Raw genomic sequence first — 16,307 nt, 5'->3', positions numbered from 1 at the left:
CCTGTGTGCTGGGCCTCCTTAGGGCAGGGTGTTTTATGTTGTCAGTGACAGAACCATCCATGTGTCTCTGCGTGGGAGGCACAAGCCAATTGAGGGACTTCAGGCCTGGCCACATGGCTGCCTCCAGCCCGTGTCTTATCAGAAGCGCCTCACTGGTGAACACGGTGCCCGAACCCGTCACTGCCCGAGGAGCTGAGCTGAGACGGCTTTCCGCTCCCTGCTGCCCAGCAACCCTGGGGACTCGGGGGAACGGCTCCCAGTGACGGCCTTGACCACTCCCCAAGGAGGTAGCCGTGTTCTACACACACAGACATGGCCCAGTCATGGCCCAGAGGAACCAAAAGGCAGGGGCTGGCTCTTCTGCAGAGAGAATGATGTGACTCTTGCTAGAAATTTCTTGAGAAAAAGCAGGTCCTGGGTGTTGCTGCCCTGCCTTAGCTGGAAATCCAGGGCGCTCCCAGGACCTTGGGTTCCAGGGTTGAAGCCTGCCCTAGAGAGGCAGGCGCGTCTCTGAGAGCGAGCACTGGAGACACGCGGAGGCTGGCGTGGGGCGGACTCCTCCAGGATTACAGAGAGCAGCCTGGGCCTCCTGGGCCTGTGACAGCTCTTTCTTGGCTCCAGGCCAGGTTTATGGGTGAACGCCTCCTTTAGCTCCTAGGAAAACAAGACTTTTCCCTGAATAGACAAGCTGTGGTCAGTATAAGCCACACTGGCTATAACTGAGCATCTTTGTGACATATCTCACTCCTCTAAGGGCTCCCGGGAAGAACGTGTGTCGTGAGCAGTGTCCCTCCCCCCGAGAGCAGGTGTGGGTTCGGCAGCTCGCTGCAGCTCTCCGGAAGCAGCCTGCCGTCTGCAGCCTTGTCCCGCAGCCTCCAGTCCTGCCTGCCTCCCCGTGGGCTCCCCGCCCCCTCCTCCCCTCTCTGACCCGTGGGCTGGAGAGCCGTCAGGGGCCAGGCCCCTGACCCAGCGGTGTCCTCGGCGCCCGCGGCCGTCTGTGGGGCGCCCCAGCCTCTGCACCGGGCCGGGCCGCTCCCGGAGCATGGGGGTGCGCGAGGACCTGGGGGGTCTGTCAGCTCGCCCCTAAACCGACTCTCACGGCTGTACCCGGCCCCACACCCTCCTCTGCTGTGGTCCTGCAGGGCGACGACGGGCCAGACGTCCGTGGAGGGTCAGGCGACATCCTCCTCGTCCACGCCACAGAGACGGACAGGAAAGGTACGGCTGCCCCTGCGCAGAGCTCGCCGATGCTGGGGGCAGGGGGGAGCCCCCCGTCCCACTGAAGCCTGGACACGCTTGGCCCTGGTGCCCTCCCCTCCAGCCCTGAGCGGGTCGGAGCTGCCGTCGCGGTGCTGCTGGCTCACTGTAGGGGGCGCCGCTGGGGGACGGGTGGCCCGCACTCAAAGCCAGCGCCTGGGCACCCCGGCTGTCTCTCTGAGTGGGTCCTCTGTGTGCAGGTAGTGGGGCCCCCGCCTCGTCGGGGGGCGAGTTTCCGGGGCAGAGCTCAGCACCTGCGGGCACTGCAAGGACAGTGTCCGAGTAACAGCCTGACGCGGCGGTGAAGTCGTGTTGACGTACAGGGAGCGTTTATTCTACTTTTCCTGATGTTTCCTGACGGCTGCACTGGGCGCATCTCTCTTCCTCTGGGAGCTTCGTGGGCAGACACTCTGTCCAGTCCCACAGCAGCGGTACCGACACCGGGCAGGGCTCCCCGCCCTCAGCACAGAGACACCACGTTCCCGCCCCGGTCCCTCGGGAGGGCGGAGAGGCAGGGCCTGTCCGTCTGCTGGCGAAGGTGCGGTCTTTCCAGGTTGTGTTCTGCGGGGGGGGCCTGTGAGGCCAGCACCCGTGACCTTGGTCAGGCAGGAGGGGCCGCACACATGCCCACAGCTGGGCCCGCCTCCCCCCACGTCCATTTCCTTTTTACATTTTTTTTTCTTTTTACGTTTTTTAAATTGTCAGAAAGATGATGGAACAGCAGTGTTAAAGTAAGGAGTGGAGGAATTGAAACACCTCAGTCTTGAAACCCCCAATTTCATGTTTGTATTCGACCTGGTCTTTGCATCTTGACAGCAGGTTTCCCCAAGTATGTCGCCCAGATGGAAAATTTTAAATTAGGAAATAAGTACCAGAGTAATTGTTTGCATTGCTGAAAATTTGAAAAACAGAGAAAAAGAAGAAACAGCTCCCAGACTCTCCGCAGCCATGCTGTTGCCCTCCAGGCTTCTTCTGACCCAAGCACAGCATGGTCCTGGAGACCCTGGGTTTAACCCTGGCCGGGCGGCCGCTAACCTCTTCCTGGCCTCAGCAGACTCAGCTTTGTGAAGGGGTTAGGTGCCCTGTGGGTGTGAAGGTTGCGTGAGCTGAGATGAAACACGCCTGGCACATAGGAACTGCCCGAGGAGTCTCCTTTTGCAACCCCGGGACAGCCCCTGCTCTGCCCCCTGCAGTGCCCCCTCCCCCGCGCCTGCTGCACTGGCAGGAGCTCCGCCCTCACCCCGTCTCTGTCTGGGAGTGAGAGGCTGAATGGGGGCCAGCTCCCGTCCTCAGCTGTGAGCAGGGAGCCGCTGACCTGCCGGGTGCCGTGGGCTGCGGCCCAGGCCAAAGGGAGCCCAGCGGGCAGAACGGCCCGAGACCTTCCAGCTGGTGCCGACTGCCTGGGGAGGCGGCCCCGCTGCCCCCGGGGGCTTCCGCTCTCTTTTCTCCATGGAGGGGTTTTGAGGCTCCAGTCATTTGTCCCCAGGATGGACGCTGAGTTAAAGGCCCCGGGCCATAGCAAACTCCTTGGGCAGGGGCCGCCTGCGGACCAGAGACCACCCACTGGCTGGAGGTCCCGGGCTCAGGGTGCAGCCCCAGACCCCTTCTTCCAGAAGCAGGCCTTGGCTGGTGCTGGACCCATCTCTGCTTCCTCATCGCTCTTTGAACAGAAGTCCAGTCTCGACAGCAGTGGGGTGGTGTTGGGGGGGTGGTGCTTGGAGTCCAGGAGGGAGCCCGAGCCCAGTGCCCCCGCCCTGAGCCCTCCTCAGGTCACCGCTCCGCTGGCCAGGTGCCCCCACCCCCCCGCAGCCGGCTCAGACACGGGTGCAGAGGGGGCTTCTCCCCTCAGTGTCCTGGGGGTGATCAGGGAGGGCAGGGGACAGGAGCCAGGGCTCGACCAGGTGGGGCTGCTCAGCTGGAGAAGGGGTCCTTGAGGCCTCCCCCCAGTGAGTCAGGGGTGGGATGAGAGAAGACAGCGGACAGTGGTCTGTGTCCAGCAAGTGCACGCTCAGCCTCACAGGGAGGGCCATAGCCTCATGGGGAGGACCGCAGACTTGGGAGTCAAATCTAGACTCAAACCTCTGCTCCAGCACAGGCTAACCTGAAGTTCACCAGCTTGACCAGGTCCTTGGTCTCCAGGAGGGACCTGCATTTAAAACTCCCTGATTTTTCCCTCAGTATTGGAGACTGCCTGGTTAGGAGGGTGTGTCACAGCTTAAATAAACGGGCTGTTGTGAATCTGGAAAGGTTGGGATTCCCCTGCGAGAACCAGCCCCTCCAAAGGGAAGGAGAGGTGTTGGGTGGGAGTGGCAGCCTGAGTCCCACCCGGCCGCCGGGCCAGGCTCCTCCTAGTGGGCCCACCCTCCCCTGGCACCAGAGCCTGCAGCCCAGAGTGTCCAGCGGCATGCCAGGAGGAGCCCCAGGCCTTTCCCTCAGCCTTACTGTGCGGAGACTCCCACGGCGGTTGCTCCCAGGCGCTGCCGCCCCCAGTGTTACCTGTCACTTAGCTGCAGAGCCCTGCTGATGGCTCTGAATTGTGTTCTCTCTGCCCGTGATGGTTAAGACCCGAATCAGCAAGTCTTCGGGCAAAGAAGAGGACCTCAGTGTCTGGTCAGAGAGGGGAGCACGTCCTGCAGCGGGCGTGCTGCCCGTCGGTGCCCGCACCAGCGGCGGGCTGGCTGATCCGTTCCTTGTTCCTCCCTCCAGATCTGGTGTTGTACTGCGAGGCCTTCCTGACCACCTACAGGACCTTCATCACGCCCGAGGAGCTCATCAAGAAGCTGCAGTACAGATATCCTTGCCCGTGCTACCCTCCTTCCCAGAGCCCTCTGCAGGCTGAGGGGCAGTGCTCAGCCCAGCTCTGCATGTCCCGGCTTGGGGCCTCTGGCCAGGCTCCTCTGCGCCTCATTCCTGTCTTGAGGGGGCCGAGTGACGTTGCGTGATGTGCTTGAACAGAGGGTGCTGCCTGGTGGCCGTTGTGATCACTGGGTGATTCTGAGACAGAAGGACCTGATACACCCTGAGGGCCTCCCAGGTGGAGCCAGCAGTAAAGAGCCCACCTGCAGTGCAGGAGACGTGGGCTCCACCCCTGGGTCTGGGAGCTCCCCTGGAGAAGGGCATGGCAACCCACTCCAGTGTTCTTGCCTGGAGAATCCCATGGACAGAGGAGCCTGGCGGGCCACAGTCCATGGGGTCGCAGAGTCGGACACGAGTGAGCACAGTGCACCCTGAGAGGGAACGTGTGGGCCCCGGGGGACCCAGGTCACTGGCCCGTGCGGCCTCTGGGAGCTGAGCCCCGGGCGCCGGGGGTGACAGGTGCGGAGTGCACGGGACGTGAGGGCGTCAGTGAACAACCCCGGGCAGGCCTGGCCCTGCCACCTGCCAGCAGGCCCAGCAGTGGACAGAAGCTCAGCGTCCACGCCACAGTCAGCGCCTGCCCCACGGGCTTGCCCTTTAGATACGACGCCCACCGGCAGTGGCCGAGGAAGACCCAAGGCTGGCAGAGACCCGCTCGGTTGCCTCTTTCTCAATGCAGTCTTGCCCCTCCTGCTGAGGCTGACCTGCAGCTCCTGTCCCAGGAGTGGGTCCCCTCCCGGCCTTGTCCTGCGTCACAGCCCGTGGCTGCCACCTGCTGGACAGCCCAGCCCAGGGCGGGCAGTCCTGAGTCCTTCAGCTCTCCCCTCCCTCCCCAGTGCCCAGACGCCCCCCACCCTGCCTCTGCCTCCCCTGTCTCTGGCCCTCCTCTCTCCCCTGATCCACCTCGGGGTCCCGGTCCCTCAGAACAGTCCGGCCCACACACAGACTTCATGCCTTCCAGCCTCACACCTGCAGTGGCCACAATCCTGGCTCAGTGAGTGACAGTGACTCACACCTGCTGAGAACCTCCTGGTGTCGGTTACGGAGCAGAGCGACGCATGGGTGACCTCACTCGCTCTGATACCGTTTTATGTACTTAATGTCACTGTCTGTAAGGCGGTGTCCTGATACTGTTCCACACCATGTGTAATTAGGGAAAGCGAGATTCAGAGAGGGTGGTGGGACCCATGCGGCAGTGTGGAGGGAACGCGCCCACACCCAGGACTCCCAAACCCAGCTTCTCAGCATCTACCCTGCGTGGCCGCTTCAGGCGTCTCAGCGGACAAGTCACAGCACCAAGCCCCTGAGCACAGCTGGCTGGCAAGCCCTCACTGTGGCAGGCCCCAGCACGGCCCCTGGATGTGACTCCTCCTGAGTGTATTTCTAGAAAGCAGGTGGGAGGGAGCCGAGAAGGGTCCAGAGATGGCAAACTCAGGAGGGCAGCCAGAAGCCATGATGCCCCAGGGCGGTGGGTCTCCAGAGCTGAGGAAGACCAGGGGATGGATGACGAGGGTGGAGGACGACCTGCCCCGCCGGGCTGTGCGCTGCCCCCACGGAGCCGCTTCCCTCTGTCTGAGCCCAGGAGGCAGCCGTGGGTCAGTGTGTCTCAGGGACCTTGGGTCCACCCCGGTATGCAGGGGACGGCTCTGCAGGCAGGAGAGGCTGGTGGTCGAGAGCGCTCCTCAGGGTCAGACGGGTGCCCCACCTCGCCCTGCCGCCCCGCACAGGCCTCCGCCCTCCCCATGTTCCCAGAGTTTGCTCGGGAAGGGGTCCGGAGGAGGGCAGCCCTCCCCCAACATCGCCACCGCTGCCCGCGAGGACGGCTGTTTCTTTAACTCGGGTTCCACGTACGAGAAGTTCTCTCCTTTTGCCGACACGTTCAAGAAGCGTGTGAGCAAGAACACGTTTTTCGTGCTGGTGCGGGTGGTGGACGAGCTCTGGTGAGTCCTTCCGCCCACATGAGGGCAGGCTGTGGGTGTTGGGGTCCCCGTTGGGGTTCAGGCTTCCCCAGAGACATAAGCCTCCCGTCACATTTCCACCTGCATCTCCTGGGTCACCTGCCCACCGCCCTGCCCGAGGTCCTGGCTGGTTCACTCCTGCCAGCTTCAGCAGGAGCCCCAGGAGGATGACCTGGCCCCTCAGACCCAGCCGGCCCTGACTTCCTCATGGGGGCCGTGCCCTCGGCCACCAGCGTCTGGGGGGAGCTACTCCTGCCCTCCGCAGCTGTCCCTGCTCCGCTGCGTGGCACTTGGCCATTTCCCTTCATTTAACACACACAGAGCATGAGGTCCCTTTCCTGCATCCAGAGCCCCCCCCCCCCCCGCCCTGCCCTCAAGGAGGTGACCTCAGTGACCGCAGGGTGGGGCTGGGACACACTGTGTGTGGAGGAAGTGCGGCGGGGGGTGTCCTGGGGGGTCCGGTCTGCAGAGCCAGGACGGCTTCCTGACCCATCACCCCATGGGGCCCGGAGCTCCTCTGGGGCAGGATTTGTCTCCAAGCCCAGGCCCAGCATGGCCCCTTGTGCTAGTCCAGTGCCTCCCAGCATCTCCCGAGAGGACGGCAGTTACCTGCCACCACGGGGTCTCTGCCGCTCCCTTCCCACCAGTGGTTTCCCAGCTCTGCTGCGGGGTGTCCCGTGGCCCTCGGGGTCTTGGGGGTTTCAGGACTGGTGCCAGCAGCCCTTCTGCTTGCCTCCTGCGCCGCCCCGCGTGGCCCTTGGGCTTCTAGCCTGGTGGAGCTGACAGAAGAGATCCTGAAGCTGCTGATGGAGCTGGTCTTCCGCCTGGTGCGCAGCGGGGAGCTCAGCCTGGCACGCGTGCTCCGCAAGAACATTCTGGACAAGGTCGATCAGAAGAAGCTGCTCCGGTGTGCCAACTCCGACCAGCCCCTGGCGGCCCGGGGCGTGGCAGCCAGGTGAACCCCCGCCGTGCGCCCAGCTGCTCCTGGCCCCCTCTGCAGAGAGGTGCCAGCAGCTGCCGCTCCTGTTTCACTCAGCGCACCCGCTCCCCGGCCCCACGGCCGGTTCTGAGCGGGCCTGTGACAGGGTGCCTCAGGGCTGGCCACGGGGGTGCCCCAGGCTGGGCCTGTGTGGGCCATCCCATTTTAACAGGAAGTGGGGTGGCAGAGCATGTGTGGGCATCCCAGGACAGGGGGCAGGAGTGCCTTTCAGGCTGTGATCAGCACCGAGTTCTTTCTGGTGCTAATATAGCAACTGTTACCAGTAATTCTCAAACGCCCCCATGCCACCGCGACCATTCTGAGAATCTGTGTACAGGTTCCAGTCTGCTACCCGCCTCTCTCCCACGGCCGTGGGAGTCTGTTGGTGTATCACCTCCTCATTGGCATCTCGGTCTCTGTGTGGCTGTGAAGCGGGTCGTGTTCCCTCAGCTCTGAGGCCTGCAAGGGGGCCCCCACCGTACCGTCCATCGACCGCTCATCTAGCGCCTCTGTCTTCCAGGCCCGGGACCTTGCACGACTTCCACAGCCATGAAATAGCCGAGCAGCTGACTCTGCTAGATGCCGAGCTCTTTTATAAAATAGAGGTACGGCCGTGCGTGGGGCTGGGGGGGCCCGGCCCTGGCCCGGGTGAGCGCTGCTGCTTGGCCCTGAGTGAGAGGAGCCGCTGCTCCCAGCCGAGCCGGAGGGCCCAGGTTCTAGCTGGTTCCCCTGCTTTTTCAGATTCCTGAGGTTTTGCTTTGGGCCAAAGAGCAGAACGAGGAGAAGAGCCCGAACCTGACCCAGTTCACGGAGCACTTCAACAACATGTCCTACTGGTGAGACGGGCCTCGGCGCGGACCCTCCTGCGGGCCCCATGGTGCCTTCAGAGCGCGCCCATGGCCGGGGGAAGGGGGAGCCCCTTCATACCTCCCGCTCCTTCTGGAGCCCCGTGGGCATTCACTGCGCCCCAGAGGCAGGGCAGGACAGAGCGTGTTCTGCACGTTGAGAAGGGCCCCCTGGGCACCAGCTGAGGAGGACTCGACCAGGACTGATTAGTAATGTCTGCCATCGATGGCGGTAGCGGGTCTTAGCTTTGTCATCCTGCCCTGCTCATGGCCCCCTGGCCCCAGGGCTGATCCACACACTGACTCTGCCTGAAGAACAGCAGAGTGGCTCTGTTAATACTTTATTTAGCCTTATCCTCTTAGAGCAGGGTGAAGCCCCACAGAGCATCTACGATGTAACACAGCAGAGCCGCGGGCTCCACAGTGGGACTCAGGGTGCCCACAGCCTCTCGGCTCTGACAGAGGATGGTCAGGGCATGGCGGCCGGCAGGCTCGTCCTGACCCACACACAGCCCATCGCCAGCACCAGGGAGCATCTGGGACTTTTCAAGCGCTCTGAAGACAGCGTGCTGGGGAAAGCGGGGCCTCCCCTTGGCCCGCTCCCCTCCACTCCCCCAGAAGCCTCTCGCTCCTCAGCACACGCTTAGTGTAGCTGCCCCGCAGAGACCCAGGCGGTTTCCGGTCCACGCAGCCCTGAGCGCCGCCGCCAGCTGCCCCTTGCTGGGCACTGGGCCTACAGACACACCCCTGGGTCCTGACTAAGAGGGTGGGTGGGGCCCTTCAGGGCCCGTGCCCCGACGGGTCAGATGAGGGGCACTTCCTCTGGGCAGCACAGGGTCGAGGCCACCATGAGGTCCTTGTGCAAGCCTGGCCTCGGGCTGCAGCTGAGGTTCTGGGAGGTGGCCTCCTTGTGGCCTGCATGGTGGCCTCTCAACCCACACACCCCCTCACCTCCCGAGCTGATCCTGAGGCCGGTCACGAGGTGTTTCCAGCTGCCCTGGTGCTCAGGGTCAGCGCTCACCAGGAACGCCCCCATCCGTGCAGTTAGAGGTCCCCATCCTGGAGTTCAGCACTGGCCCCCTGGTGGGCAGGGGCTCACGGCCAGCGGGTGCAGGCGCCCACCTCCCACGGCCGCCAGGACCAGCCAGAGGCCCGGAGATGAGTCACTCAGCCGTCCTTCTCCCCTCGGTCTGTGCAGGGTCCGGTCGATAATCATGTTGCAGGAAAAGGCCCAAGACAGGGAACGGCTGCTCTTGAAGTTCATCAAGATCATGAAGGTAACTTGGGGCCCCCTCCCCAGCGGCAACCCCCCGCCTGTCCCTGCCCACCCTCACGGCCGCCTCCACCCCTCCTCACAGCACTTACGGAAGCTGAACAACTTCAACTCCTACCTGGCCATCCTCTCGGCGCTGGACTCGGCCCCCATCCGCAGGCTGGAGTGGCAGAAGCAGACCTCAGAGGTGGGCGGGCGCCGCTTGGTCTCCAGGCACTGGGCCCTGGGGCGCGGGAGGCAGTGCCCGGGTCGCCCGCCCCGCAGAGCCGTGCCCAGGCCCAGCTTCCCCAGGGGCTGCTGCAGGCGGGCCGTGTAAGGCACAGGTGTCCCGTGACCAGGCCAGACTTGCTGTCAGGTGGAGCGCTTCAGGGAGAAGGAGGGGGTGCTGAGCGAACACGTGACCGAGTGGCCCGGCCCAGCCTGGGATCAGCACCGAGGTGGTGCTGGTCACCCTGAGACCTGAGTAGGAGCGTCCTGGGAAGGGAGGGGAAGTCCCCTCAGAGGGGACAGGGCACAGGACAGAGGCCAGGGTGGCCACGTCACAGGAGTCCTGGGGCACCTTCACCCTGGCGTGGAGCTGCTCCTGGGGAAGTGAGGCAAGGCCCACGGGGCTGGGTGTTAGCCGGGCTCCCTGGGAGTCGTCTCCCAGCAATATAAAGGGACAGTTATGAGACAGTGGTGTCTAGAGAAGTGGGACATTACCCCCAGCTGCTCCAGGAACACATAAGAGGGCCTGAGAAGGCAGGGAAGGCTTCCTGGAGGAGGTGACACATCAAGGTGAGAGGCATGTGACAGGTGACGGGGCACAGCCCACCCAGTGTGCAGAGCAGCGAGGTCACCGCCCTCCCCGGTGGGCTCTGCCTTGTGTGTCGGGAGGCAGGAAGGCAGGCTCAGGGCAGCAGCACGGCCCGGCCTGCGGTGCTGAGCACAGCCAAGCAGCAGCCCGAGCAGTACCGCGGCCGTGTCCACAGCAGGCCTGGCCTGCCTGCGGCCAGGGCAGGGGGGCCTGGCTCTGGGTTGGCTCTCGGTGTTGTTGCCGCGCTCATGGACGGCACGTCCTCCCGACAGGGCCTGGCCGAGTACTGCACGCTTATCGACAGCTCGTCCTCCTTCCGTGCCTACCGGGCTGCCCTCTCGGAGGTGGAGCCACCCTGCATCCCTTACCTGTGAGTACAGCCTCCCCCAGGGTCCCCTCGCTCGCTGCCCCGCAGACAAACCCGCAGGGAGAGGTTTCCAACCTGGATGCTCTGCTTGTGTTTAACTTAAAACGTGCTCTTTGTTAGACAGTGGAGACGAGGGAGGGTCCAGTGACAAGGGCTCGGTCTCCCCACCTCCCCGGCCCTGCGCGGGTGCGGGCGCACGTGTGGACAGGCGTGTGGCACCGTGCTCTGTCCAGCTGCCCCGGGCCTGGCCGCACCTCACAGCAGCCCGAGGTCCCTCCAGTCTCCCCATGGACCCTGGGGGTGCCTGGCTGAGGCAGCTCTGGATGGGTCCCCCTGTGGGCCGGGACGAGGGTAGGCGTTTTCACCAAAAAGAATCCATGGCACGTATGCTTGGGAAACAGCAGGAAAAATCAGAGCTAAGTGGGTTTCTTGTGCATGTCAGATCCTTTAGTAGGGTAGCGGACAGCGAGGACTTCTGAGAGAGGGCCAGGAGCCTGCGCAGTGACCCGGGGCCAACTGTCCAGGGGCGTCCCGCAGGCCTCCGCCCTCAGAAACGCAGCTCCTAGAGCTCACAGCCCCTCCTCGCCTCCGTCCCACCCTGACATCCCTTCCCCCCTCTGGCTCGGTGGCAGCTGCGGGCTGCGCCTTCCCCAGTGGGAGAGCCGCCCCGCCCCTCGTCAGGTGGCTTCACGCCCTCTGTGAGAGCACGTGACCGCACCCATAACCCGGGGGATTGACCGCCGCCACCACCGAGTTCGGGATTCTGTTCTCCCGTCCCTGTGACTCGTACCCGGTGGACTGGGGCTCTGCCGGACCAGCACAGGGGTTGCGGGGCTCCCTACGTAGCAGGCAGGCCTGAGCCCGCCTTCCCGGAGCCCCAGAGCCTGGGAGTCAGGAGTTCCCGCTAGAAGCAGCACAAGCACCCAGACACGCTCGTGGGCGCCAGCCCACACGCCCGCTGCCTCTGAGCCGCCCCCAGGGTGCTCAGCGGCGTGCCCGCCCCCAGGGGCCTCATCCTGCAGGACCTCACCTTCGTCCACCTGGGGAACCCGGACCACGTCGACGGGAAGGTGAACTTCTCCAAGCGCTGGCAGCAGTTCAACATCCTGGACAGCATGCGCTGCTTCCAGCAAGTGTGAGTGGCCGTCCCGGGCATCCCGGCCCTCCTGACTCAGGGCTGGGGGGTCTCCCTGGGGCCCGAGCAGAGGGGAGCCCCTAGCTCTGAGGACCAGCGGGGGCACCCCTGCCCCGTGAGTTCGCTGGGCGGTGGGGGATCCCGGGGCTGTGTGGCCCTCATGGCCACCCCCTCCTCCCTCAGGCACTACGACATCCGGAGAAACGATGACATCATTAACTTCTTCAACGACTTCAGTGACCACCTGGCCGAGGAGGCCCTATGGGAACTCTCTCTGAAAATCAAACCCAGGAACATAACCAGGAGGAAGACAGACAGAGAAGAGAAGACCTAGAGGCGGCTGCCGCGGGCGAGGAGAACGCCCAAGAGAGGCGCAGGGCCGCTCCGAGGCTGAAGGGACTGTGGACCTGTGTGGTGGCGGCGGCCCATGTCCCGGCCGAGGAGCCCCAGTCCGGGCGGGCCCCTGCGGTGCCGGGCGGGCGTCCGGAGCCCGCGGCCGCGGCGGAGCCACAGGCGGCTCTCACGGCCGAGCTGTGACCCAGTGGTCTGGGTTTGGTTGGGGTTCTGCTTCCACGCCGTCTTCCACTCTGCCTGTGTCCCCTCCCCGAGCCCGGGAGCCGCAGAGCACGTGGTCAGCAGACCGAGGGACAGAGGGACAGGGTGCCATCTGAGTCTGCTGTCGTGACATGGGGCAGGGGCCCGCGGGCCGGGGCTGCCCACCCGGTGACCGTGGATGACCGGGCCTGCAGGCGGGTGGGCAGGGAGACCGGGCAGACTCCTCTCACTTCCCACGCGCTGCTTTTTCAACGGAGGATGGGGGCGCTGCTCACCTGGCCCGGAAAGGTACGACAGGGGGCCCCTCAGCAGCCCGGAGCTAGGGCTCCGCTCACGGTACCGGCCCACCCTGGCCGGGCCCAAGCAGCCACTGTGTCAGTCCTGTTTTGCCCCTTTGTCTCCCCCTGCCCTCACCCCAGGAGCTGGGCAGGCAGGCCGTGACCCCCCAAGGATGACTCCAGCTAAGTGGGGCCAGCGCTCTTGGTGAGTCCCTTCAGAGAGCGGAGGGCGGGCCAGCGGCCCCACCTCTGTCGCTTGCCGTGTGCCTTAAACTCCAGCTCCTTCGGGCTCCCCTCCCGCCTTGTCCCCAGCCTGCTGGGGCCAGATGGGCTGCTCTTCAGCCCTTTCTGCCGCGAGGCCGGCTCTCCCGTGGGAGGACAGGGTCCCAGCTGCGAAGCCCCGCCCGCGAGGCCCGGCGTCTTCAGGGGAAGGTGCTTTCACCCTGCGCTTCCCCCTAAGCCACTCTCGCTACTGAGGCTGACAATCCGAGGCGAGGCCAGTGGGGGCTCACAGAGGCGCCCACCAGACTCCATGCCAGCCAGGCCTAGGCGTGCGGGCACTGCCCCCCTCCTGGTTGGTTTCACATCACTGAGTGCCCGCCGCTCCCGGGTTTGGGACTCAGGCCGGCAAACAGCAGGCTTGGTCCAGGCTTAGCCCAGTTTCAGCAGAACGAAAAGAGTGGAAGCAATCTCTGTTAACTATTTAAAGAAACAGCCCTGTCACTCCGAGTCCTTCGTGGGTTTCTGAACGGTTTTTATTGAGCAGCCGTCTGTCCTGTATGCAGAGGGGAGGAGTCTGAAATGTCAGCCACAACCCCTCGGCAGCGATCCTTGGGCGGAACGCGTCACTTTATTATTTAAGGAGTGTGTGTGGAGTCGCTGTTTACGAACAGTACTGTGTGGGGTTGGGTTTTAGTTTGTTCCCGCTTTTTCGAGTCCTCTCATTTCAGCCTCCCTCCTGGCCTGGCCGGCTCTGCTGACGCTGCTGTGTGGGCCGGGGGCTGGCGAGGCCAGGTGACCCCCCTGTGTGAGGACAGCAGGTGCAGTGTGCGTTTTAACTTATTGGGCTCAGGGTTCCCCACCTCCACCTCCTGGAGACCCATCCCTGGCTCTGGGCGCTGCCAGCCTGGCTGTGTGGTTTGTCTGGCTTAGGGGCCAAGTCAGGTGTACGAGGCAGCCTGTGTGACGAAGACACGCTCGGGAGCATTCGGTTCCCTGCGGGGCCCCTCCACACCTGTGGGTGGGTCAGGGTGAAGGCAGGCATGCGCCAGGTCCGAATTAGACACCCCGATTCTGAGCAGCGCCTCCCCCACCACCTCCCAGTGTTATTACATTGTAATATATCCCCGACTAGACTAACTGGCTGATCGTGGCATCTTCCTGCAGACATTTCAAACCTGTAACTTTTATATGAAAGGAAATAAACACGGATGAAAGCCGCGGCCGCCCGTGTGTGCACCGCATGCCGCGTGTGTCAAAGCGACCATCCGAGCTGTCTCCTTTCTTTGATCACCCTGAGGGCAGGAGGGGTGAGGGGCCTTCTGTCCCCACGCTGCGGTCCCTTCTCAGCCTCCGCGGTTTCTGCACCTGGAAGTGGCAGCAAGGACAGCTCGACCTGACGAGGTCTGTACGCACTCAGCAGGTTACACCTGGAATGGCATGTTACGCCTGAGCCTGTATCGCCTACCGAGCACTCTGCAGTTGGCTTTACCTCATAGATGCTCTCAATTTGAAAACCATACAAGTAAAATACTACAACCCAGAGAAGCACTACAAAGAGAGAGAGGTGCTCGACTTGAAAGAAATTAAATTGAGTTGGAAATCCACTCACAAACATCAGGTCCAGACAGGCTTAACGGCTACTTTATACTGAACAGGCAGCTTCACTCTTAAGCAAACGCCCTTGAGAACAGAAGGGGAAACCACCTCGTATGAGTAGAATACAACCTGGACGCCAAATCCAGACGAGGACTGGAGAGTTACAGGTCATCTTAGCAACCCAAACCAGCAGTATGTTAAAATCCGTACTCCCCGCTGGGCTCATCTCAAATGCATGGAGTGATCGGAAACTGATCAATGTACGTGACCCCTTATCTGGGCATTCCCACCTGGGACACCTTTCCTTCCTGGGGAAGTAAGACCAGGTATGCCTTCTCCACGTGTACTTTCTCTACCATGGCATACTTCAAGATTCCCAGTGTGGAGATGGCAGGACCCTGATTGGAGGCAACCCAGTCAGGAACCACTTCCACTGTTCCATACTGGGCTTTACATGAATCGAAAAATGAACTTGTGCTAATAATTAAGCTGCTGAGATTTTAGGGTTTATAAATTTTCACAACATGGCCTAGCCTCTCCTGAATAAATAAATTAACAGATTGAAGGAACATCGCATAATCACTTCAGTACTCAGAAAGACCGGTTTAAAAAGAATTAACACACCAGCTCCTAAAATAAGTAGAAATCAGAAACTTCCTTAGTCTGATAAAGGTTACTTTCTAAAATCCTAAGCAAACATTATACTTAATGATGAAATATTCAGACAAGTTCCTTTAAAATAGAACAAGGTAAGGACCCCACCATCACTTTGTCTTTCATTGTTATACTGCAGATACTAGCTAATTTAAGAGACTACTAAGAAAACCAAGGCAGTTAACTGTACAGTCAAAAAATTAAACATGTCCCTAGGTACAGTGAACTGCATGGACTCAGGAGCCTGGTGGGCTACAGTCCATAAGGTCGCAGAGTCAGACGCAACTGAGCACGCACACAGGCACTAGAAAACATCCCCAAATATACAGCTTACACTAACACCACAACGCCTAAAATACTAGGAATAAACCCAATAAAAGATGCGCAAGACCTTATAGGGAAAAGAGATTTGTAAGTGTTTACTCACCCAAACAGCACCTAAATATACAAAGCAAATATTAACAGACCTAAAGAGAGACTAAACAGCAATACAGTTGTAGGGAACTTTTAATAACTCACACTTACATCAATGGCTAGATCATCCAGACAAAATCAATGAGGAAAAACATTGGCCTTAAACATATTCGATCAGATGGACTTAGAGATCCATACAGGGCATTCCACCCAAAAATAGAATACACTGTTGTAAAGGCATGTGGAACATTCTCCAGAACAAATAACACATTAGGCCAGAATCTTCTTAAATGTACGAAGATGGAAATCATATCAAGCATTTTTGCCAAGCACAAGGGTATGAAACTAAAGATTACAAGAAAATGGGAAAATCCAAAAACATATGGAAATTAAATAGTATACTGCTGAAAAACTATGAGTTCAAAGAAAATAAAAGGTAACTTTGAGGAGAATGAAAATACAACATACAACAATTTACAGGATGCAGCAAGAGCTGTTTTAAAAGGAAAATTCATAATAATAAACACCTAAATCAAGAAACAAAAAGCTCAAACACTATATTTCAAGGAACTAGAATGAATGAAACCTAAAGTTAGTAGAAAGTGAAGTGAAGTCGCTCAGTTGTGTCTGACTCTCTGACCCCATGGACTGTACCCCACCAGGCTCCTCCATCCATGGGATTCTCCAGGCAAAAATACTGGAGTGGGTTGCCATTTCCTTCTCCAGGAGATCTTCCCGACCCAGGGTTTGAACCCGGGTCTCAAGCACTGTAGGCAAATGCTTTACCATCTGAGCCACCAGATCAGAGTGGAAATATCAAATTAATGTGGCGCTAGTAGAGAACTTGCCTGCCAATGCAGGAGATGTAAGAGATGCTGGTTTGACCCCTGGGTCAGGAAGATCCCCTGGAGGAGGGCATGGCAACCCACTCCAGTGTTCTTGCCAGGAAAATCCCATGGACAGACAGATCCTGGCGGGATATGGTCCATAGGGTCACAAAGAGTTGGACACAACTGAAGCCAACTTAGCATGCACACAAAAAGACAATGGGAAAGATCAATAAAACTAAGAACTGGCTCTTTGAAAAGATAAAAATGGATAAACCTTTAGCTAAACTCACCA

At 60.8% G+C, this 16,307-nt stretch overlaps 1 protein-coding gene across 16 annotated transcripts in view; it reads left to right on the top strand.

Moving 5' to 3' along the window:
* RAPGEF1 (Rap guanine nucleotide exchange factor 1) overlaps positions 1 to 13,787 on the top strand; it is a 134,554-nt gene extending 120,767 nt beyond the window's left edge. For all 16 annotated transcript variants that reach the window (XM_043469905.1, XM_043469903.1, XM_043469896.1 and 13 more), the window contains 11 exons: positions 1,143 to 1,218; positions 3,964 to 4,048; positions 5,961 to 6,053; positions 6,841 to 7,026; positions 7,571 to 7,655; positions 7,792 to 7,886; positions 9,094 to 9,172; positions 9,254 to 9,355; positions 10,237 to 10,334; positions 11,338 to 11,466; positions 11,650 to 13,787. In XM_043469905.1, the coding sequence (XP_043325840.1) occupies positions 1,143 to 1,218; positions 3,964 to 4,048; positions 5,961 to 6,053; positions 6,841 to 7,026; positions 7,571 to 7,655; positions 7,792 to 7,886; positions 9,094 to 9,172; positions 9,254 to 9,355; positions 10,237 to 10,334; positions 11,338 to 11,466; positions 11,650 to 11,800 (1,179 nt within the window). In that variant the 3' untranslated portion in view covers positions 11,801 to 13,787. The remainder of the gene's footprint in view (positions 1 to 1,142; positions 1,219 to 3,963; positions 4,049 to 5,960; positions 6,054 to 6,840; positions 7,027 to 7,570; positions 7,656 to 7,791; positions 7,887 to 9,093; positions 9,173 to 9,253; positions 9,356 to 10,236; positions 10,335 to 11,337; positions 11,467 to 11,649) is intronic.
* The last annotated feature ends 2,520 nt before the right edge of the window (positions 13,788 to 16,307 follow it).

Source organism: Cervus canadensis, chromosome 5 (assembly GCF_019320065.1).
Source record: "Cervus canadensis isolate Bull #8, Minnesota chromosome 5, ASM1932006v1, whole genome shotgun sequence".
In the NCBI taxonomy this organism is placed as follows: Eukaryota; Metazoa; Chordata; class Mammalia; order Artiodactyla; family Cervidae; genus Cervus; species Cervus canadensis.
The sequence above is the reverse complement of the archived record's forward strand: the minus strand, read 5'-3'. Positions and strand labels throughout refer to the sequence as shown.